Here is a 21,837-nt window from a genome sequence, read left to right as displayed (position 1 = left end):
GTCATGAGGTCATCCACCTTGTTGCTCTCACACCTGGCAGAGGAACAATACCTGGGCCAGTCTGTTCTGGAATTGAAGTGAAATTTTAGATCATGGAGACAAGATGAAAGAAGGTGAAGGGGGATATAGAAATGTGGAAGATTTAAACTAAATGAGTAATATTATTCCTTAAGCCACTTTTCATGTGCGATGTTGACCCACTCTTTGGTGACGGGCACAGACGATGGATGACTGTGACCTTGGGCACACATCCCTACAAAGCCACATTTCCCATGAGTATTGCACACTGAGTATCGCGGCTGTTTCTGTTTTAGTGAAGTAAGCATAGCCATTTTCTACATGTCAGAAGTGGAGCATCCTTGCCTCAGGGCCACATGGAGTTAAAATGTGTCTTAGCGCTCATCATTACATACTGCCCCCTTCAGGATGGCAGATAGCAAGCACACTGCGGTTTTTTGAAACGGCTTTACCGAAGGCTGACATGACCTATCTTAAGCCAGGCGCACACCAAGCCGACACCAATCCAACATGCTAAATTGTCCAAAACAGCACCAACATTAACCAACCTTGTCCAATGGTGTCACAGACACTGGCTCAGCAGGCAGTGACCAACTCTCACCGACTCACATCCCGTCGGCTGAAAATGGGCTTGGTGTGCATGCTTTGCACTTTCCGAACAGGAGCAATGCAGACAGTTGCCAGCGATCCATCTCCTCATAGGTTTTCTGGCTGTGGGCGTGTAAGGTGGTCTGCGACGAGATTGGTCAGGGTGCGGTCCTGATATGGCAATGTCTGACGGATCCATGCTGACCCTGTGAGTACAAGCCTCACCTGGAGTCTATGCTCTTCTTCACTGGGGGACACGTGTGGCTCAGTGAGTTGGCACTTTATGTGCCTGATCAGAATATCGCTAGTTCGAATCCCAGGGTTGGCAAGCCGATGCTGCTGTTGGGCGCTTGAACGAGGCCCTTAACCCCAATGGCTCCAGGGACACCTGATACTACCTGTCCCTGCACCATGACCCCCATCCCTGCATCATGACCCCCATCCCTGCACCATGACCCCCGTCCCTGCACCATGACCTCCAGACTTGCCTTCACCACTATTTGTGGCTTCACCTCAACGAGAGCAAAGGCGAAAAGAGACATTCTCTTCTCCAGGACATTGAACGACATCTCACAAATATATGTTTCCTTTGTTCAAAGCTTTGAAATAAGGAACATCAAAACACATCAATATAATATCAATGCATTCTTCTCGGGCAGGTTTAGATATCTCAATACCGATATTTACCATTCATATGGGAACAGACTTTCCCTCCGCCAGAGTGAAACCTGTCTGTTTTTCACAGTTCATTGAAAATACTGAGAAGGGCAATGAATGCTGAATTATACAGAAACTATATAGAAACGAAACATCAAGTCTTATTTTTTGTGGTTTCTCTGAAGTAATGTCGGAGCATTAAGCTGGTTTGTTAATCAGCATACAAGCATTTCAATCAGGCTGAAGAGCCCTTAATCGTTAGGGGAGCCTGTTTGCCTGCCAGTCTCCAGGCTCCCCATCTTTCAGGGCTGAGCTGTGCTAATGCTCTGTTTTTAAGTCAGTCACACAGAATGGGCTTCCACTGTGATTACAATTAGAGATTCACAACGATTTAAATAAGAGCTTTATTAAAATCTATAGAGTGACTCTGAAACTCTACATATAACAACTACAACATCGTTCAGAGCAGAATGAGGCCAACCAAACCTTATGAGAATCAACAGTACTGTGAGGATGGCAAGTCTGTACAAGATCAAAGGACTTGGAGTCTGCCCCCATGAGGCCCTGAAGGGAAGTGACCTCCAAGGTTGGGCAGTTCTTTGGCGCCCCCTGCTGGAATAACACGGTGCTCAGCACAGGGAGCTGATCTCACTTTTGCTGCAGCCCCACTTACAGCAGGCATTGGAGAGACCGACCACCACGTCACGACCCTTGCGGTCAGAGGTGCGCAGCACCTCCAGCACCTCTTCCGAGATGAGGGATCGCACCGGCCGGCTCCGGGAGCTCCAGCGGGGGGTCTCTGCTGCAGGGAACTGCTGGTAAGGAAGTCCCGGGATGGCATTTGGGCTCCAGCTGTCCGAGGCCTCACTGCGGGGTCCAAAATGGTCTTCCATAATGTCATCTGGGCGGGAGGATGGGAAATGTTACACCAACTAGTAACATCATCAGCATCATTGTTGTCCAGTGGAGAAACTCTCCAACCATTAAACGATACTTTTCAGCTAAACCGGTTCACAACTGAGAAGCTGATGACACAGAGGTGGACACATGTAATTCTACAGAGAATGCCAAAAAAGGCAGTGTCCATGGAAATAGAGACAAAGTTCTTTCACAAAGAAATGGACAGATGGATGCTCACAGATATTTTATAGAAGCAGGGAGAAGAGCAGACTGACAGACAAATTGCAATGCAAAAGGAAACAGAGAGACGGACAGAGAGACAGACAGATAGACAGACAGAGAGACAGACAGAGAGACAGACTGCAATACAAAAAGAGGGATAGACAAAGTCAGTGAGACAGACCAACAGACAGGTTGTAATACAAAAACACAGAGACAGAAAGACAGGCAGATGGACGACAATACAAAAAGACAGAAAGTGAGACAAAGTCAGAGAGACAGACAGACAAACAGATTGTAATACAAAAACAAGGACACAGAGAGGACAGACAGACAGTAATAGAAAAACAGAAATAAGAGACAGAGAGACAGACAGAGAGACAGATAGACAGACACACTGTAATACAAAAAGACAAAGAGAGATCATAGAGAGAGAGACAGAGAGAGAGAGAGAGAGAGAGGGGGGGGGCATGCTTCCAGCCTCACCCGCTGTGTTCACAGCCCTCCTCCAGCGGGAACCCCCACAGGTGAAGATGACGGCTCGGATGAACTCACGCCCACACAGTTTGACCCCATAGGCAGGGTGAGTGTCGGTGGCTCCGACTCTGGCCACCAGAAGGCACGTGGCCAGCAGTGCACCTTTCCACATGGCCGGCCGGGGAAGCGAGGCGGGGCTTTGCAGTGCTGTGCGGTAAAGCTGATACTCCTGTGGGGTCCTCCTGTCCTCCTTGGGGGTCCTCCTGTCCTCCAGGCTGTTGCTCTTTGCCTTGGCCACTGCTGTGTGCCACCTGGTCCCGTACACCCCCCTTATATCGGGGTGGGACACGCAACCGACGCACTCCCATAGGCAGCAGCAGAGCCACAGATAGTCGAACGAGATAGAGGCTAGGACCTTTACGGAGACAATGCCGGGACAGGAGGAGCCATAATCAGCTGAGCATTTTCCAAAGGGGTATGTCTCATCTGATGACAGATGACCTTTCTGTCCCCATGACACCTCCCTCCACCTGCATCTCCATCCTCAGGGCCAGCTCCAACTTCATGCATACAAATGCACAAAATCCTTGTTGGCTCCAAATGCAACTGATGCATCAGCCCTCCAGAGAAAGGGCTTAAAAAGCAGAAGTTCGCATGCAGTAAAAGGAATAATAATTTTGTATTATTTGTTTACTTTTTAATCTGCATTTGAATTAATATATAATATAATTAAATGTCGATCACTAATAAACACGATTCAATTAATTTGTAATTAGTAATTTTCAGGGGATTTATTAAGCTTAAAATTAAAATGAAATTGTTTCGCAGTGCAATAGACAGCAAGCCATTCATTCATGTTTTCAGTGGTCATTTATGCCTTTGCATTAACAATTTGAATGATTTATAATGGGGGTTTTTTTCCAACACATCAAAGCTAATCTTTTTTTTTTTTTCTCAGAGTACCAACCGCGCCCCCTGCTGCGTCCAAGCCACCCCTGCATGTCGCCTCAGACTGACGCCCGTGGGGTCGTGTCAGGACACCCAGCGTTACCCTGCGACATGCAGAAATAGTGTGACCTTTCGGCAACCGATAAGGAGTTTGAGCATAATAATAAGAGCAGATAGAGGCTAAGGCTGCATTTCATTATCTACAGCCTGAGAGCCAAAGGTTCCTCACCTCGGAAGTAACAAGGCGACCTACAACTGATAGTGACTGCGCGGTTGACATTTTCCGCATCATTTTCTGATTTTTGCAAGTAAAATAGCACTCAGACCACACATCCTTAATCGCTTCATATAGTCTTAATAGGAGCGATAAACAATCATGGTGTGTAATTGGACATTTTGGGTAATTCTGAGATTTGACATTTCGACAAGCGCGTATAGCTCCGGGAGCAGAATAAGCGAAACTCCCTCTGTGATGGACCCAATAGCGACTGCTTTTTAGCGATAAGAAAGCAGGATGAAACAAGAAATGCGAATGGGATTCTTATGTTTGCGCTGCCAAAGCCGCACTTCCTACCTGTAATCAGCCGACACGACGCAGCCCCCTGACGCCGCATCGCAAACTCTGCCAAGTGTTTTGAACTGATACTCCGAGCTGGTGATTGTTTTCATAATTCAACGTGTAAATTTACAAAACTCTTTAGAAACAGTCTGTGTAAAAATATAAAAATAAAAGCATGAACCTATAAGGTAATCTTGTAACCATTCAGCCACACTTGTTTTATTTTTTGACATCCTGTCTTGTTTTATGCTAAACCTTTTAATCAGGCCGTTATAATGGGACTGAAACCAGACAAGTGTGTTTGCAAGTTTTTGCGTTAAATGCTATGCATCGAGGTTAACATCATGTTTGTACCATGTGAAATTGTAACAATTAGCATTTAAACTTCGATATTGTATTAAATGTGGATATAACTTTTCCCCTTTGCGTGTTCGATGGATTTGTGTAGCTTACATATTTCTCCGGAAAAATGAAATTTACAGTAATAAGCACTATTTGTATATACATTATTTTGCAATAAAAATGTATTGAATACAGGGACATACAGATGTATTTCTCTGAGAATGATCTCACATAACATTATATCACATTACATATTTTTTCTAGAATTTTTTATTGTAAAACGTGCTGCTTATTAGTTGATTAAGTTTGAGCGATACTACCTGACATTTAGAACTAATGATTCACCTATATTGACATATTATTCCTTTTAGATGAAAAACACTTAAAATGACTGAACAAAAAGCAAAAATACAGGTAAGAAGCTTATTGTAAATGACACATACACACTCACTCAGTCAATTATACATACACATACACACACACACACACACACACACACACACACACACACACACACACACACACACACACCGATAGATTCCAGTCTAATAGTAATAATCCAGATTGATTGACAGTTGGATGGCCCAATGGCAGAAGAATTTGGAGCAGGTTTAAATTGCGCAGGTCCTTTATATGACTGACAGAGTCTTCTTGCGAATAAAACGAGAGGCAGTTTATTGACAAGTGAGTGGCCCTATCGTAGGAAAACAAGTTAATAGCTCGTTTCGCAATGTAGCCAATCAATAGCTAGGAGAGGGAGGGATGAAACTAGGTGGGTAGCAACAGTTGCCCCGGTGAGGACGAAGCGCCATAGCCACGGTAGTCCTGGCGACAAGAACCCAGCAACGAGAATCAACAACAACAACCCGAACCTTTAAAAAATAACGCCAAAAATACAGGAGGAAAATCCACTGGAGATCAAAGGTGATGAAAACAAAAACTTTATTCGTCGTCAAATATTTTTAAATGAAAACGATCGGAAACGCCACTGTTATTTCCTCGTTTGTTGTTTCTGTAGCCCACAGAGCTTGCTGGGTCGAGGCGGGAGTGCGAGTGCCGTATCTGTGCCTAGCCGCCTTCCAGCTGCGGGCGGTTGTTATGACGATGTCAAATCCGTGATTGGAGCACAAAATGGCGGGTGTTGTAATGTGCGAGGTTGCTGTACTTTATTTGGTTTTGTTTTAGAAACGTAGTATTTTGCCGCACTCCGGGAAACTAGAGCAACGGGTAAAATGGCTAATATTACAAAGTAGGAAACGGGAAGTGGCGAGGTACGTGTCGTTCGTGTCGTTTTACTTAAATTTTGTGTTTTATAAGAACGTGTTTTCCTGCTCACTTTGAACAGTCGTGGTGTATGGTTGCCGCAGTCTCGCACGGACTCTTACGGATATTGCAAAGATCTGCGTTTATAAACAGCTTTTTCTAAGTTTCGTCTGTGCCAGCGAAAGTCGACAAGCCATATGCTTGCAAGACCGTCTTCCGCGGCTGTCAGAGGAGGGGTGTCAAGCGGGGAAGTCTGTTAGGGGTGGGGTGACGGGAAAGGGAGGGCACGGCGACCGGGGGGGGGGGGTCAAGCGTGATTGACATTAGGCGTCAGCCAATTGGAAGGCGAGCTTAACCAGCGACCTGCCAATGATGACGAGGCGTTAATTAACCCCAATGAAAAGTGGTGGGCCAGCGCAACGCCGCTCTCTCCAGTGAGGAGTGTTGGGAGTCGGGTCTCGCTTGTAACCGCTATTTACGTCCACATCTCTGTCCTCTTCAGCATGTAACTACAGACCAGCTGGCTATGCGCTTTATATAGCGGGTTTCCTTCATTCATTCCGTTTCTTTTTCCTCAAATGGGGTAAATTCTAACTCCAGATTCTGCACTTTCTGTCGTTTTTCGCGTTAAAGTCATTCATTTCCCATCCTAGAGCAATCACACGTAAGCTAGACTAATTTTCAGCATTCAGTATTTGTATTTGTTTCCTTTCCTGATGCGTTTTTCTGCATCTCCGCGCGCTGGAGGCGCACGCGTACAGCTGGCACGGACCCAGCAGTGCAGTCAGGCTAAACTGCCATCCGGTGACCATCAGGTGCTGCTTAGGTATGGCGAAGACACTGCGTGGAGCAAGTGGCTCAAGACGAACTTTTAAAACACGTGACACACCTGTAACACTTGGCCGTGTTTAAAAAAATTACGAAAACAGACTTTAATTCACACTGGACGGACCAATTTATCTTAATTTTATCAGGTCAAATTACGGCTAAGACGACCGGTTTGCGGTAGTCGTCTGCAAGATGGTGAATGAAAAGCGGTACATGGAAACGCTACCGCCCCTTCGGCGACAATCACTCTGCAAAATCAGAGAGCTACACACAAACAAACTAATTTGATAGCTGCACACAATCATTGTTACCATCATCCATCCAGGATTAAAAAGTTTTTACTGTCATTGTGTTACATACAAGGAGATTACGTAAGTGACTTCCTATGTCCCATCACAAATAGGAAGTGAACTATATAAACCGGCAATATGTAGTAAACAGTAAACAATGCGCAGAATAAAAAAATACTTATAAGTAGTAAAACGATTAAATGTATTATAAACAGTATGTAACTATATCTGCGTAAGCGAACGCAGTCGCGCGACTCTACTAAAAAGAAAAGCTTTCACAGGTGTCACGCGGATAGGAAAAGTGTGCGATTGGTATGACAGGATGACGATGGTGGAAAATAATCGTGCAGCTGGTAAAGCGAGTATCGTTACTGGGCAAAGGCGCAATAACAAGAGTGGGCTGTTAGTGTCGGCGGAGGACAGCCTGTCTAGTGTCCTCTCCGCACTGCACTCCGCAGTCAGCCGATTGTCTATCACTGAACACTGACTCGTCTTGTGACAGGACCGATACAGAATAGTTATCTGTGGTCATGAGTTTTCGTTTTTTTTCTTTTGACGGGGGGCTTTTTGTAAGATCTATGTTTGGACCTTATAGACAAGCTCAGGCCTGGCGAAATTATTCTTAGTCAACCCTGGCAGTTATTTAAAAGAATTCGGACATGAACAAAATCCTGCGTGTCGTCACCTCCGTCCGTGGTTCGACAAAACAAATCAATAATATGACAAAAATATGAATGTTAATAAATTATTCGAGCACCATTTTAAACTACTTTGGATAGTTTTAATTAATAAATCAAATGAGGCTGACACACTGAATCTTTGCGTCGCTGAATTAGACGCTTGGTGGGAAAGTATTTGGGATTAGTAGTAGCGATGTGAAGACATCGCTACTACTATATATATACAATTTGACCCACATTATGTGCCAATGAACATAGTTTATAAATTATGGCAGTGACATAATTGACAGCCTTTTATTAACACATTAATTTAAAATGTAAATTTGATTTTTAATCAGATCTCTGATGCTTTAATTATCAGGACTGCGAGTCTGCTTACCTAGTGTTGCAGGTTTTGCTTGTTATTTTGCTTGAAACAACATCTACGGTGGGTGTGATTGCAAAGCACGATCTATCAGTGATTCCAGTGTCAGCTTACAGAGCAACAAAAGTTAAGTGAGTTAGTCAGTGATTGACAGCACTCAATAGCTTCGTCCACAATGGAAATTAAAGCTTCAATGATTTTCATGTAGGGTATCCTTACTTCAGGGCAGCCCATCCTGAAGTCCCTGCCCTCCAGGGCTAGCTCTCAGCTGCTTAACTGGAGTTATTTAGACATTTGAGCAGGTTAACAGTGCTGGTGAGCTGTCGGACTGGTGCAAACTAAAATGTATGTAAAGGCTGTAGGGCTGCTGAAAGACTTTCCAGTTTCTATGTTCTATTTGAATTTTAAATGATAACACTGGCAATATATAGGACTACTGATCCCTACACAGGAATGGACTTAAAAAAAATTCAGTCCTGGCCCACGATACGCCGATCTGTTGGGAATTCCTCCTGTAGCCCCAATGACCAGTCTGTCCCCCCCCCCCCCATATGTTTTCTGTTGCTAATAAGCTGCGAGTAAATAACATATACTTATCCTGATTTGCCTAATTTGTGTTCTCCTGCAGAATAGAGCGAGTTGGTGCTTGACTCATTAAGACAGTTTATTCCCTGCTGTAATCATAGATAAATAAAATGATCAGTGGAACGCAATTGAAGTTAGCATACCATCATTTGCCTGTCTGAAAAAAAATGCAAAATCTGTCTAGAACAAATTCTCCTTGAAAAAAATACTGCAAGTAATTACACAGGGAAATCAGGACAAGACTCCCACACAAATTGATCGAGGTTAACATGGGTGTATCGCAAATTAAGCAGACATATTGTGTGCAGATTTGTGAAAATGGTGTCGTCAGAATGTTTGTGTTTCCAGCATCTGCCTGTTTGTGAGACTAGCCTCTTTCCACATGATTTTTTAAAATATTGTTGTATTGAAATGTCTTACTTAAAAATAGTGTATATTTAGTTAAATGTTTTAATACAGCACCTTTCCCAACAAAGTATCCCCAAAGTGTTTGACATAAATATATTAAGTATAATAAATATAATAAATCAGTTGTTATATAGTAAAGAAAAATTTTTTTTTTCATTTATTTATCAAAAGAAACGGTCTATAGTAGTTATAGCTGTGTTTAAATGAACAGGAGGAGAGACATAAAGATTATAGAAAGGGTTGTGAGTTAAATCAGCATGTTGTGTCTGAGGGCAGGGCGCTGTAGCCTGTGTTTGACCTTGGCGGCCGTGTGCCGAGGGCGGCTGGCTTATCAGACGAGCCCTCCACACTGGTCAGAAGGCCCCGCTTTAGGTTTCACGCTGCTGGGGACAGGGCAACGTTGCTTCCCAGCTGCGGCCCTATGATTTTGCTGCGGCTAGTGTGCTCTTCCGGAAGCGTCTCTCCTGCGTATATCCTTTCTTTATTTCAGTACAGATTATTTTTTTTTCTCATACAGGAAGTTCCTCGGAGACCTTTCAGGGGAAAACAAAAGCCCTTATCCGCTTCTGTTTTTTCTGTTAGCGTCTTTCTGACACGCACCCTTTGAACAGATGGCGCAGACACGGGTTAGAAAGGGGCTCGCGTGCAAAAGGGATGCACTTTGTCGAGGGTGCAATGGCGGCTGGGGAAAATGCGTGAAACTGACTGTCTGTGTGGCACGTGGCATGCGACATTAGCAGAGAAGCATCCTCATGCGACATTAGTGGAGATGCATCCTTTCCCAGCCCCTGCTTACAACCGGCAGGTTGGTTTTGCTGTGACACACCTTGAGACTGGGACTATAATATATACTAAATGGACAAATTATTGGGACACCTGACCTACAGGAACTTTTATGACATCCCAGTCTAAATCTATAGGTAATAATATGGAGCTGGTCCCCCTTTGCAGCTATAACAGCTGCCACTCTTCTGTGGAGGCTTTCCACAGGATTATGGAGAGTGTCTGTGGGGATTTTTGCCCATTCATCCAGAGGAGCATGTATGAAATTGGGCACTGATGTTGGACTGGCTCGTAATCTCCATTCTAGTTCATCCCAAAGGTGTTTGATGGGGTTGAGGTCAAAGCTCTCTGGGCCAGTCGAGTTCTTCCACAGCAAACTCACCCAACCATATTTTTATGGACCTTGCTTTGTACACTTGGAAACAGTCCGACATGCTGGTACATAAAGGACCTTCCTTCTCCAAACTGTTCCCATAAAGTTGGAAGCATAGAATTGTCCAACATGTCTTGCTATGCTGAAGCATTAAGAGTTCCCTTCACTGGAACTAAGAGGCCTTATCTAACCCCACACCATTATCTGTCCTCCACCAGACTTTACAGTTGGCACGATGCAGTCAGGCAGGTAACATTCTCCTGGCATCCGCCAAACCCAGACTCATCCATCAGACTGCCAGATAGAGAATCTTGGTTCATCACTCCACAAAACACGTTTCTACTGCTCCAGAGTCCAGTGACATTGTGCTTTACACCACTCCATCAGACACTTGGTGATGTGAGGCTTGCATGCAGCTGCTCGGCCATGGAAGCCCATAACGTTAAGCTCCCAGCGTACAGTTTTTGTGCTGAGGTTAATGCCAGAGGAAGTTTGGAACTCCGCAGTTATTGAGTAAACAGAGCGTTTAGTGACTACTATGCACTCTGCTCCTCAGCACTCACTGAGTGCTGAGTGCTGTTTGTTATTTTACATGATCTGCTACTTCCACTTCCACTTCACATTAATACCACTTTCAGCTGATTGTGGAATATCTAGCAGAGAAGAAATTTCACAAACTGACTTATTGCAAGGGTGGCGTCCTCTGACAGGACCACCTTCAAATTCACCGAGCTCTTCTGAATGACCCATTGTTTCACAAAGGTTTGTAATCCTAACTGCATGGCTGTGTGCTTGATTTTATACACCTGTGGCAATAGGTCTGAATAAAACACCTCAATTCAGTGATTAAGATGAGTGTCCTAATACTTTTGTCCATATATTACATGTACATCTTAAATATTGGTAGTTACTCCTAGGCATAGTTGTACCATGTGTAACAGTGTAGCATATCTGTGTAAAGCAGAGGACAGCAGTACTGCGGATCAGGCAGAGGACAGCAGTACTGCGATCAGGCAGTGGACAGCAGTACTGCGATCAGGCAGAGGACAGCAGTGCTCCATCTTTTTTTTTTCAGTTTTATTTGGACAGATATTTTCATGCAGAGGCACTGGTTACTCTATCAGTTCAACTTTCAGCTGTGCTGACCCAGGCGGTCTGAGTGTTGTTTTCTGTTTCTCATCACGTGTGTGTGTGTGTGTGTGTGTGTGTGTGTGTGTGTGTGTGTGTGTGTGTGTGCCGTGCTGCTCTTTGGAACATTTCTCTGTATAAGAACATAATTGGTCACTCAAGCAACACAAGTCACTGTCTCCCTTTCGCAAGCATCAGCGCCCGCAGCCTGACCCTCAGGCCTGCCAGTGAAATGGAACAGACAGAATGCTTGTTTTGTGGAACGAAATGAGAAATGTAACTATGGGAGTGAATTTTTGATGAAATGATTGTTTTTGGCACAAAGGCTTTGTTGTCTCGCTACTTTTTTCCATAACCGGGGCTGGTGTTTTCTCTTTCAAATCGATGTGTTTTCAGCATGCCTGTGGCGTGTTTCCTTTGAAACTCTCAGCACCTGGAGATGAAAACATCTCTGGGATGAAACACGAAACCGGAGCGCTGTGTGGTCGAGGCTGTCTGCGGGGTGGACGCCCCAGAAGGGGCCTGCCATGAATTCCAGCTATCACGTTACATTAGACCACCCCCCCAGCCCTGTCCTTTGCTCAGTTTCTCTTCCCGTTACCCGCTGACAGCTGGCACGCCGTGACAGAGGCAGTCCTGAGTAACGCCTTCGGCCGTTCATAACGCAGTCGGAGCAACGCGTCGCATGAAATGCAGGTCAAGCATCTGTGGCTGAAAGTCGCACTTAAATATGCGTCGCGGTTGCGCATGAGTGGGCTGTGCTGTGGGTCTGGTGGGTGCTGGTGCCTCTAATGACACACTGACAGGGGCGAAGCGGGGTTTTTTTGTCCTGAATAGATCGGACTCTTGGTATTTGTGGTGGACGTGTGCAGGGTGCATTCAGCTTTATGGGTCTGGGTAAACCGTTGGTGAAGTGGGGAGGACCTGCTGGATGGATGTGTGTCAGGAAGGCCGTGTGAGCGCAGGGTGGAACCTGGCGCACGTCATGGTGACTGAGCTGTGTGCGAACGTGACTTTTCACACCTCCTTCCCACTGCAGTGCAGACTGCCCACCGTGGTGATGGCTACTCCGGGCTATGTGGAGGAGCTGCAGCAGCCCACGCAGCAGCCAGGGGGCGCTCTGGGCGTGGCTCCTGGCCAGCCGCCGGCCCCTCCCACCTCCACTCCTCCAGCCCCGCCCCCCTTCCTGGCTGAACTGCAGACGGCAGTCACGCCCCCACCCGTCACAGCCACTGCCCCTCCTCAGACAGGCCAGGCCACGCCCCCAGCAGCCCAGGCCACGTCGCAGAAGCAGGCCGCACCAGCGCAGTACGTCACCGCAGAGATCCAGGGCTCCGGCACTGCCTCCAGCAACGGGCAAAGCACGCCGCAGTACATCGTGGTCACCGTCACTGGTGAGGGGGCAGCACGAGTTGGGATGTGACGAGGGACCGCCGGACTTGATCATGACAGAATCATGCTTATTTTGCTCCAAATTTAGAGAAAATAATAAACTGAATATGGCACAGGGTGCAAGGCAGGGGACACCCTGGGTGGGATGCGAGTCCATCGCAGGGCAAAGGGCTAGGGAGACCCTGGGTGGGATGCCAGTCCATCGCAGGGCAAAGGGCTAGGGAGACCCTGGGTGGGATGCCAGTCCATCGCAGGGCAAAGGGCTAGGGAGACCCTGGACAGGGTACCAGTCCCTCAGCAGGGTGGTGAAGTGCCAAGATCACATGGTCAGAGAGAGACCCCCAAGACGGTTAAAGTGCATTGCTCCCATGCATGGGGCTTTACTACGGCACTGCGGTGTGTCCCCAGAGGGCTAGAAGCGAGAGTGGCAGGCCCCATGTGAAAGCCGCTGGCTCACAGGGTTGTAAATGCCCTCTGGGGGGAAGGTATCATGAGTTAACCTGAGGAGATTTTAGCACAGGAAAAAATCATTAGAGGGATACAATCGGACAGCCCCGGCCTCATCTCCAAAACCCGGGCTGGCCTTCCTGTCTGCGACCCAGTCTCTAACACCAAACCCACTACCCTGGGACTCCTGCAGCATATAAGAAACCTCCTTCTCTCTCTCTCTCTCTCTCTCTCTCGCTGCCCTCGTCTGGCTGTTTGGGCTGACCTCTTCCGCACGCTGGCGCTGCCGCTAATGCAGCCTGTGTTTATTTCAGGCCTGTCTATAAGTGGAGTGACCCAGTCAGTGTCACGTAACACTGGTGTCCCGTTTCAGCAGGAAGGAAAAGAGGCAGGTGGCTCTGTGGCTGCTGTTGCTCGGCCCCCCCCTGAGTCCGGGCGCGGCCTGGTGTGTCATGGCTCCATGCTGCTCGTCTTCTCCAGACCACGTCTGTGGGTGTGCAGGAGCTCGTCAGATAAGCGAAAAACTGCCCCTATGATTCGGTTATCGCCACGCGGCCCCAGCACAGTAAAAGCCCCATCAGGAAACGACACGTCAGTGTCAGCGTGCGGCATGGAGGTGCAGAGGGCTGCATCTTGGGAGAGAGTGAGATGGAGAGGAGCCCCCACCCCTCCTCCTTCCTCAACATGATCCTCGTGTTTATGCTGAGGGGGGATTTTGGCTCCCGTTTGTGGAGATTACCTGTCCAAGGCTGCCGTCCTTTTGAGTGATATAAGGGGAGGCAGATGCAGGCTGCGAGAGTCTGTTGGTCTGTGGCTCCATCCCCACCCTGCGATGTACTACTCAGGATGGCTGTACTGTCCCCACGGCAGGCACCGTGAGTACCCCACACCCCCACGCCCGGCTGCTTCCAGTGCTACTCCACACTGGCGCCCATCTCTGCCTGGCCGTTATCCTCCTTCCCTGTCTTTCCCTCCACCCCCCCACCCCCCGCCTCACTTGCTCTCCCTCTCTCTCTCCCCCAGAGGGCTCCTTGCACTCCAGCGACTCGGTGTCTGACTCCAGCCCTCCTCCGCCCGCGGTGCAGACGGCCGTGCCCACACAGGTGGTGCAGCAGGTACCTCCGGGGGGGCTGGGTTGGGAGGGTCTAATTCCATTTTTAGGTGGCCTTTTGCTTCTGCGGTAGGCTTCCCCTTGTCTGCTGTAGCCAAAAGCTGCACCAACCTTGGTTCCGAGGGTCAGGCTGTGGTGACGCCCCCCGTACATGAGCCCCGTCTCTGTCCTGCCCAGTGCAGTGGAGGCTCCAGTGCTCATGGTGCACACTGTTCTGTGGTGTCTCCCCCCGCCTTCAGAGACTCTGTATCAGGGAGAGGGAGGAGGAGGTAGAAGCAGACCAGGTGATAGAATCAGTCACAGGGAGGCGCATCTCCAGCGAGGTGGAGCAGCTGGAGTCCCTCTCTACTGCACCGTGGGCCACGCCCCCCTTCACTGCTGCACCGTGGGCCACGCCCCCCTTCTCTGCTGCACCGTGGGCCACGCCCTCCTTCTTTACTGCACCGTGGGCCACGCCCCCCTTCCCTGCTGCACCGTGGGCCACGCCCCCCGTCTAGCTTGCCTTCCCACAGGCATACTCCCTCCCGTTGCCCTTTGTGGATGTTCACCACTGCCCCCCAGTGGTCATGTTCCAGCCATGGATGCTGCATGAGCTGACTGCCAAACTCAGAGTAGGAGCGGGCAGGCAGGAAAGCCGGTACAGATAGATAGGGTGAGAGAGCTCCGGGCCACTTCCTGAATTACTCTAATAAGCTGCGAGAGCTACTGGCCCAATTATAAGGTAGATTGTATGTCAAGCAGCATTTTTCAGTGTATCCGCGTCGCATTTCTGGGCTGGATTCTATAGACTGCCATGCCGTGCCTCATCCTCCAGGGGGCACCATGCTGACCCAGCGTGTGTTGCCTTAGGTGCAGCAGTTGCAGTCAGTGCCAGTCCAGCATGTGTACTCCAGCCAGGTTCAGTACGTGGATGGCGGGGAGACCAGCTACACCACCAGCACCATGTGAGTTCTCGTGCACATATGAGAAACACCGTGCACCAGTCTGAGGGCCCTCACACCTCACCCTGTGCCCCCCCTGTTCAGACGGTCCAGCAGCTACACCTACACGGACGCCCCTCTCTACACCCAGACTGGTCCCTCCTCTTACTACGAGGCTCCACCCGCCTCGGGGGCTCAAGTAGCGGCACCAGCCACATCGCAGGCCGTACCCGTGACAGCGGGGGGCGCCGCCGTGTCCATGTTCGTCTCCAACACCACCTCGGGTACGGCCACCGCAGGCACTGTGGCTGTGGTGGCAGGAAGCACCCCCGGTGGGGCAGCGGCAGCCACGGGGGCTGGGGGCGGGACCACAGCAGCAGGGGCGGGGGGAACCGGCGGCGGCAGCAACGGTGGCAGCGGAAGCAGCTACGTCATCCAAGGAGGGTACATGCTGAGCGGGGCCGCCGGAAACCAGAACTACTCACACAGCATCCGGGCGTCGCCCGCCACGGTCAGTACGGAGGACCGCGCTGACCGCTCGCTCTGCGTGAGTGTGGAGCGCGTGCATCCCTACGAGCATGCCTATGCATCTGCTACGTGTGTGTTCGTGTTTGTGTGATGGCGCCCCCTGGTGCCCCTCAGGTGCAGTGGCTGCTGGATAACTACGAGACGGCAGAGGGTGTGAGCCTGCCGCGCTCCACCCTCTACTGCCACTACCTGCTGCACTGCCAGGAGCAGAAGCAGGAGCCGGTGAACGCCGCCTCCTTCGGCAAGCTCATCCGCTCCGTCTTCATGGGGCTGCGCACGCGGCGGCTGGGCACTCGGTCAGGACGCCCCGCCTAGACATGCCCTTCACCTCGCCATCCCGCCGAGCTCTGACCGTGTCTCTGTCCCTCCCAGGGGCAACTCCAAGTACCACTACTATGGGCTGAGGATCAAGGGCAGCTCCTCCTTGCTGCGGCTGATGGAGGACCAGCAGCACCTGGCCATGAGGCAGCAGCCATTCTCCCAGAAGCAGAGGTGAGATGCTTGTCCTCCTGCCTCTCATTTATTTCCCTAATTGAGGCTTAGTTTCCTGAAACGAAGTTCCTGCCTAAAGGTACAACAGCGTGCCAGGTCCCTGACCAGCCAGTCAGCTGCACTTTGATTGACTACTTTGATGATCTACTGTCTGTTGTCCTTTCGGCTTCTGAAGGTTAAAGCCAGTGCAGAAAGTCGAAGGCATGACGAATGGAATGGGCCAGGGGGCGGGGCAGCAGCAGGGGGCGGGGCTTTCTGACATCAGCGCCCAGGTGCAGCAGTACCAGCAGTTTCTTGGTAAGTGCGAGATGTGAGAGGAGGAGGTGGGGATTCGCCTGAAGAGGGAGCTTAATGGCTGCTTTTCCTGTGATCAGATGCATCCCGCTCTCTGCCCGAGTTCTCAGAGATAGACCTGCAGGGCAAGGCCCTACCAGAAGGGATCATGCTGGAGCACATCAGGAGCTTCCAGCTGCTGTATCGTGAGCACTGCGAGGTAGCGCCCTGCCCATGTGCCTCCGCGCCCCGTGGCAGCGCTGGTGGCCAGCCGTAATGTGACCTATCTTGTCCCACTACAGGCCATCCTGGATGTGATGATCAACTTACAGTTCACCCTGGTGGAGACCCTGTGGAAGACCTTCTGGAGGTTCAGTGAGAATCCGGCTGGTGAGGTGGACCCACTCAGCGTGTGAGTCTGACACCCCCGGATTCCAGCTTTCTCAGGCTGCAACAGGATATGTACCAGTCACACAGCTGCACTGCCCTCAGCTGACCTGCGTATCTTCTGCCACAGACACGATGAATCGGAGAAGCGGCTACCCAAATCGTGTCTGGTGCTGTTGTGCAAGTACGAGCCGGTAGTGCGCTGGAGCCACCAGTGTGACAACACACTGTACCAGAGTCTGGTGGAGATCCTCATCCCTGATGTACTGCGGCCCATCCCCAGTGAGTGTCCTGCTAACATGACAACACTGCTAATGCTAATGTTAATGTCCAGCTCATCCCCAGCGAGTGTCCTGCTAACATGACAACACTGCTAATGCTAATGTTAATGTCCAGCTCATCCCCAGTGAGTGTCCTGCTAACATGACAACACTGCTAATGCTAATGTTAATGTCCAGCTCATCCCCAGTGAGTGTCCTGCTAACATGACAACACTGCTAATGCTAATGTTAATGTCCAGCTCATCCCCAGTGAGTGTTCTGCTAACATGATAACACTGCTAATGCTAATGTTAATGTCCAGCTCATCCCCAGTGAGTGTCCTGCTAACATGATAACACTGCTAATGCTAATGTTAATGTCCAGCTCATCCCCAGTGAGTGTTCTGCTAACATGACAACACTGCTAATGCTAATGTTGATGTTAATGCTAGCATCCAGTAGCGCTGGACGATATGACCTAAAATGATCATCATGGTATTTTTCACTTTTTTGGACGGTGATGGTAATATATCATAGTATTACTTTTTCCCACGTTTAGGTCTGATCTGAGGGTTAGAACCCCGAGTATTTTAACTTCCATCAAAAAAGAAAAATGTCAAGTGTCAATATGTGTTTTGAATCTGTAACAAGGCGTTACATTACATGTCATAGAAAATTGACACAACGCAGATAAATTGGTTACTTATACCTTATGAGGACAAGTATTCAGATTACAACTGAAGCTTTGAAGGAAAATAAAATGCTTGGCTGTTGTATAATTAGGCTGTTGTCGGGGTGTAGTGCAAATCTTTTTCATGGCGCACATTCACACCAGTGATGACTGCGACACCGGTGTGCCGCCCACCCTTAGTGTCCAGCTCATCCACCCTTAGTGTCCAGCTCATCCACCCTGAGTGTCCAGCTCATCCACCCTTAGTGTCCAGCTCATGCACCCTTAGTGTCCAGCTCATCCACACTGAGTGTCCAGCTCATCCATCCTTAGTGTCCAGCTCATGCACCCTTAGTGTCCAGCTCATCCACACTGAGTGTCCAGCTCATCCATCCTTAGTGTCCAGCTCATCCATCCTTAGTGTCCAGCTCATGCACCCTTAGTGTCCAGCTCATCCATCCTTAGTGTCCAGCTCATCCACACTGAGTGTCCAGCTCATCCACCCTTAGTGTCCAGCTCATCCACCCTTAGTGTCTAGCTCATCCACCCTTAGTGTCCAGCTCATTCACCCTTAGTGTCCAGCTCATCCACACTGAGTGCTAACATGCCAGCGCCCCTGTTGCTAATGCTCAGCTTATCCTGGTAATAGTTCACCCACCACTTATGCTAACATTGTGTCCAGTCCCATCTGCAGAAAGAAATACAAGCTTGACAAAGCGTCTACTGTCCCACAGGTGCCTTAACACAAGCCATCCGCAACTTTGCCAAGAGCCTGGAGAGCTGGTTGACCAACGCCATGATGAACATCCCTGAGGAGATGGTTCGCATCAAGGTTAGCGGTCACCTTCCCATATTTGCACACCAAGCCAGTGCATTTAATGCATGCCAGTATAATATACAGATACCCCACCTTAGTAATTGGCGCCCCCTGCAGGTGACGTCTGCCAGTGCATTTGCGCAGACTCTGCGCCGGTATACATCCCTCAATCACCTGGCCCAGGCAGCGCGGGCAGTCCTGCAGAACACGGCACAGATCAACCAGATGCTGAGTGACTTGAACCGTGTGGACTTCGCCAATGTGCAGGTTAGCCCCCAGCCCCCCACCAAACACCCCCCCATCCATGCTCCACTGCTGCCAGAGGTACATGCTGATCTCTCTTTCCTCTCTCCCTCTAGACATCTCTCCCTGGCTCTATCTGGACCAGGTTTCGGGGTGCGTGGGTCACGTAGTCAGTTGTAGCCGTGTGTGTGCTGGCACCCGGCTCTCCGTAGCGATAGCACCGAGGGGGCTCTCCCTGTGTCCGTGTAGACGGGCGGGTGTAGCTAGCGGCAGCTCTGTTAGCACAGCGAGCAGCCGGCTAACTCGACAAGCCGGCTAACTCGCCGCTCTCCCTCTTTCCCCTCCAGGAGCAGGCCTCGTGGGTGTGCCGTTGTGAGGACCGGCTGGTCCAGCAACTGGAGCAGGACTTCAAGCTCACGCTGCAGCAGCAGAACTCGCTGGAGCAGTGGGCAGCCTGGCTGGATGGGGTTGTCTCCCAGGTCCTAAAGCCCTACCAGGCCAGCGCCACCTTTCCCAAGGCAGCTAAACTCTTCCTGCTCAAGTGGTCCTTCTACAGGTGAGGGACACACAGTTGGCCGATTTTGACTGAAGTGAATCAGTGCTGTCCCACATGGATCGTGCTGGGGCTTTCGGGACGGTTGAAGCCCGTAACCCCCACTGTGCCCTGATTCCTGCTTCTCCCCACTTCTCCATGCCCTGCCCCATCCTGGCGATGACCTTTAACCCCCAGTTCCATGGTGATCCGCGACTTGACCCTGCGCAGTGCCGCCAGCTTCGGCTCCTTCCACCTGATCCGGCTGCTGTACGACGAGTACATGTACTACCTGATAGAGCAGCGGGTGGCCCAGGCCAAGGGCGAGACGCCCATCGCTGTTATGGGGGAGGTGGGTGACTGAGGGCCTCCCGCCAGGTGGGAACATGGGGTGGGGACAGACACAAGACACACAAGGGGTTCAAAAAGCCAGCGAGATTAGCTCCTGGTCCAGCTTAGTGAAGGTTGGAGGCGGAGCCCAAACCTTCAGAGGCATGATGGAAAAGCTCTGCTCCATGGACTCTAACCTAGCTGTTACCCCTCCTCAGTTTGCCAGTCTGGGCAGAAGCCTGAACACACTGGATCCTGATAAAGGTATGGGTCACCTCTCTGCTAGCACACAGCTTGCTCCCCTGCACGCTTGCTACCCCCACTAACTGTCACCCCCCCCTCACACACACACTCTGCTTCCCTCAGAGGAGGAAGAGGATGAGGAAGAGGATAGTGATGATGAGTGCCAGGAACTGACCCTCCCCGCTGACTCCTCTGGTCTGGGGGAGGAATCGCTGGAGCCGCCCGCCAAGCTGGCCAGAACCGACCCGAGGGGGCTCTTCAGTACCAGCCACGTGGACAACTGATACACGGAGAGAGAGCGAGCGAGCGAGAGAGTGAGGTGCACTCAGACACACACACACACACACACACACACACAGACAAACACACACACCTGAACTGAGATTAGTGTGTTGCGCCTGAGCCCTCCCCCAAGACGCCTCACGGAGTGAGCTGTAGGGCAGAGGGTAACCTTACAGAAGCACTGCCTGTGGGAAGGACTTCACCTGTCAGTCAAAGACATCCTGTTGTCTATTGGTGGTTTGGGATTTCCGTTCTGCCCACGGGATGGAAGGGGCCTCTCTCCTCAGAGTTGTCCTGGTGTTTGTTGGTGGTTTTGGAGCATCTGTGCTGTGCTTGTCCATGTAAAGGCATGTGTGCGTACCCCCCGGAGCTGTATCAATAATGGTATGTTCCAGGTGCTGCTACTATTACTTTTTAAATCTTTATCCATGTACAATAAAAAATTTCTGGCGAGGGCCGGGGGGTGATGGCAGCCTGTCTGCAGGTGTGTCCGTAGCTCTGTAAGGATGTGTGACCCCGCCTGCTTATTTTAACCAATGCCCCCCCATCTTTGAGCAGCCTCACATGGGCCCGAGTGACCTCACTCATCCTGTCCAAACATCTCAAAGCAGACTGGTTCACCTATTGTCATTTCATTTGTTTTCTGTGCCAAACCACTGCTCCCCAAGTTACACTGTAATAAAATAAAGGGGGTGTGTAGGTGGTGCACATGCTGAGGGTGTTTTACCGTGTAGAGTGGGCAGAGCCGGTCACTTCACTAGACACCCTCGTCACCCGCTTCCTGTTGGTCTCATTACCATGTCTCTTGCATGAGTCACTTCCTCTCCTTGACTTCCTTCATGCCCTCGGCCTGTTCATAGACACTGAGCGCCGCCGCAAAGTGCGAGCTGAGCCCCCAGGGTCTCTAGTTTAATGGGTCACTGTCCCGGCCGCCTGTGTTGGTCTCGTGGTGTTCCCTAATGTTTCCTGACCAATTATATTTAAGCTTCTTCCCTGAACCTGACCCACCTGCAGCTGGGAAGGTTCCGTTGGGCAAGCTAACAAATTAACCGCAAAAGGCTAATAAATATCCGATCTAACAAATTGCACATTGTCAAAGATGTCATACTTTTTTAGTAGGGGCTAATACTGATACTGGGTTTGCTGAAAAGGTTGCATAATTAACATGAAGAACAGCTTCAATCAGTGTCCTGAGAAGGGATGGAAAACTGCAGGGCAGATCATCGGACGAACAGCCCTCTATGTCTATCTACAAATGTGCACTACAGAAAAACAAGACATATATCACGCTGTTTTTTCAAATCTGACTCTTCTCCCAGCATCTCTGTCGATTTCTGAAACAGCACCTCGCAGGTATGAAGGTCATGGATACGGAATGACACAATGTCAGGAAAAACATTTGCTTATGACATGAATTTTATTGGCAGATATCCCCACACTGGTATTATGCAGGGCTTAGATAGTTCCCTTTGTACTACATTACCCACGAGGCTATGTTACC

At 49.7% G+C, this 21,837-nt stretch overlaps 2 protein-coding genes across 8 annotated transcripts; one reads left to right on the top strand and one right to left on the bottom strand.

The window, feature by feature from the left end:
• Positions 1-1,649: 1,649 nt before the first annotated feature.
• rln3b (relaxin 3b) lies at positions 1,650-8,478 on the bottom strand. The gene is made up of 3 exons (XM_049013927.1): positions 8,353-8,478; positions 2,869-3,274; positions 1,650-2,164 (listed from the first exon to the last, which is right to left on the bottom strand). The coding sequence occupies exons 1-3, from the start codon at positions 8,365-8,367 to the stop codon at positions 1,893-1,895; spliced, it is 693 nt and encodes a 230-aa protein (XP_048869884.1). The 5' UTR covers positions 8,368-8,478; the 3' UTR covers positions 1,650-1,892.
• rfx1b (regulatory factor X, 1b (influences HLA class II expression)) lies at positions 5,434-21,419 on the top strand. 7 transcript variants are annotated; one of them, XM_049013922.1, is made up of 17 exons: positions 5,434-5,632; positions 12,455-12,804; positions 14,273-14,364; positions 15,210-15,304; positions 15,386-15,827; positions 15,923-16,104; positions 16,181-16,300; positions 16,476-16,597; positions 16,675-16,793; positions 16,876-16,985; positions 17,091-17,242; positions 18,624-18,721; positions 18,824-18,973; positions 19,297-19,505; positions 19,680-19,833; positions 20,030-20,075; positions 20,178-21,419. In XM_049013922.1, exons 2-17 carry the CDS (start codon positions 12,471-12,473, stop codon positions 20,336-20,338), a joined length of 2,586 nt encoding a protein of 861 aa, XP_048869879.1. In that variant the 5' UTR covers positions 5,434-5,632; positions 12,455-12,470; the 3' UTR covers positions 20,339-21,419. The 7 variants fall into 7 exon arrangements, with proteins under 7 accessions (XP_048869879.1, XP_048869877.1, XP_048869880.1 ...); XM_049013920.1 differs by having other exon boundaries at positions 5,435-5,632; positions 12,450-12,804; XM_049013923.1 differs by lacking the exon at positions 5,434-5,632 and adding an exon at positions 5,666-5,979 and having other exon boundaries at positions 12,450-12,804.
• Positions 21,420-21,837: the final 418 nt, after the last annotated feature.

This window comes from Brienomyrus brachyistius, chromosome 5 (genome assembly GCF_023856365.1).
Source record: "Brienomyrus brachyistius isolate T26 chromosome 5, BBRACH_0.4, whole genome shotgun sequence".
NCBI classification, from domain to species: domain Eukaryota; kingdom Metazoa; phylum Chordata; class Actinopteri; order Osteoglossiformes; family Mormyridae; genus Brienomyrus; species Brienomyrus brachyistius.
The sequence above is the reverse complement of the archived record's forward strand: the minus strand, read 5'-3'. Positions and strand labels throughout refer to the sequence as shown.

Bases quoted from the DNA above. Each gene is read 5' to 3' on its own strand.
- rfx1b (XM_049013919.1), top strand. The intron at 12,805-14,272 runs GTGAGGGGGCAG...TCTCTCCCCCAG, and splicing joins CATCGTGGTCACCGTCACTG to AGGGCTCCTTGCACTCCAGC. The intron at 16,301-16,475 runs GTGAGATGCTTG...CGGCTTCTGAAG, and splicing joins CCATTCTCCCAGAAGCAGAG to GTTAAAGCCAGTGCAGAAAG.
- rln3b (XM_049013927.1), bottom strand. The intron at 2,165-2,868 runs GTGAGGCTGGAA...CCTCCCGCCCAG, and splicing joins GAGGGCTGTGAACACAGCGG to ATGACATTATGGAAGACCAT.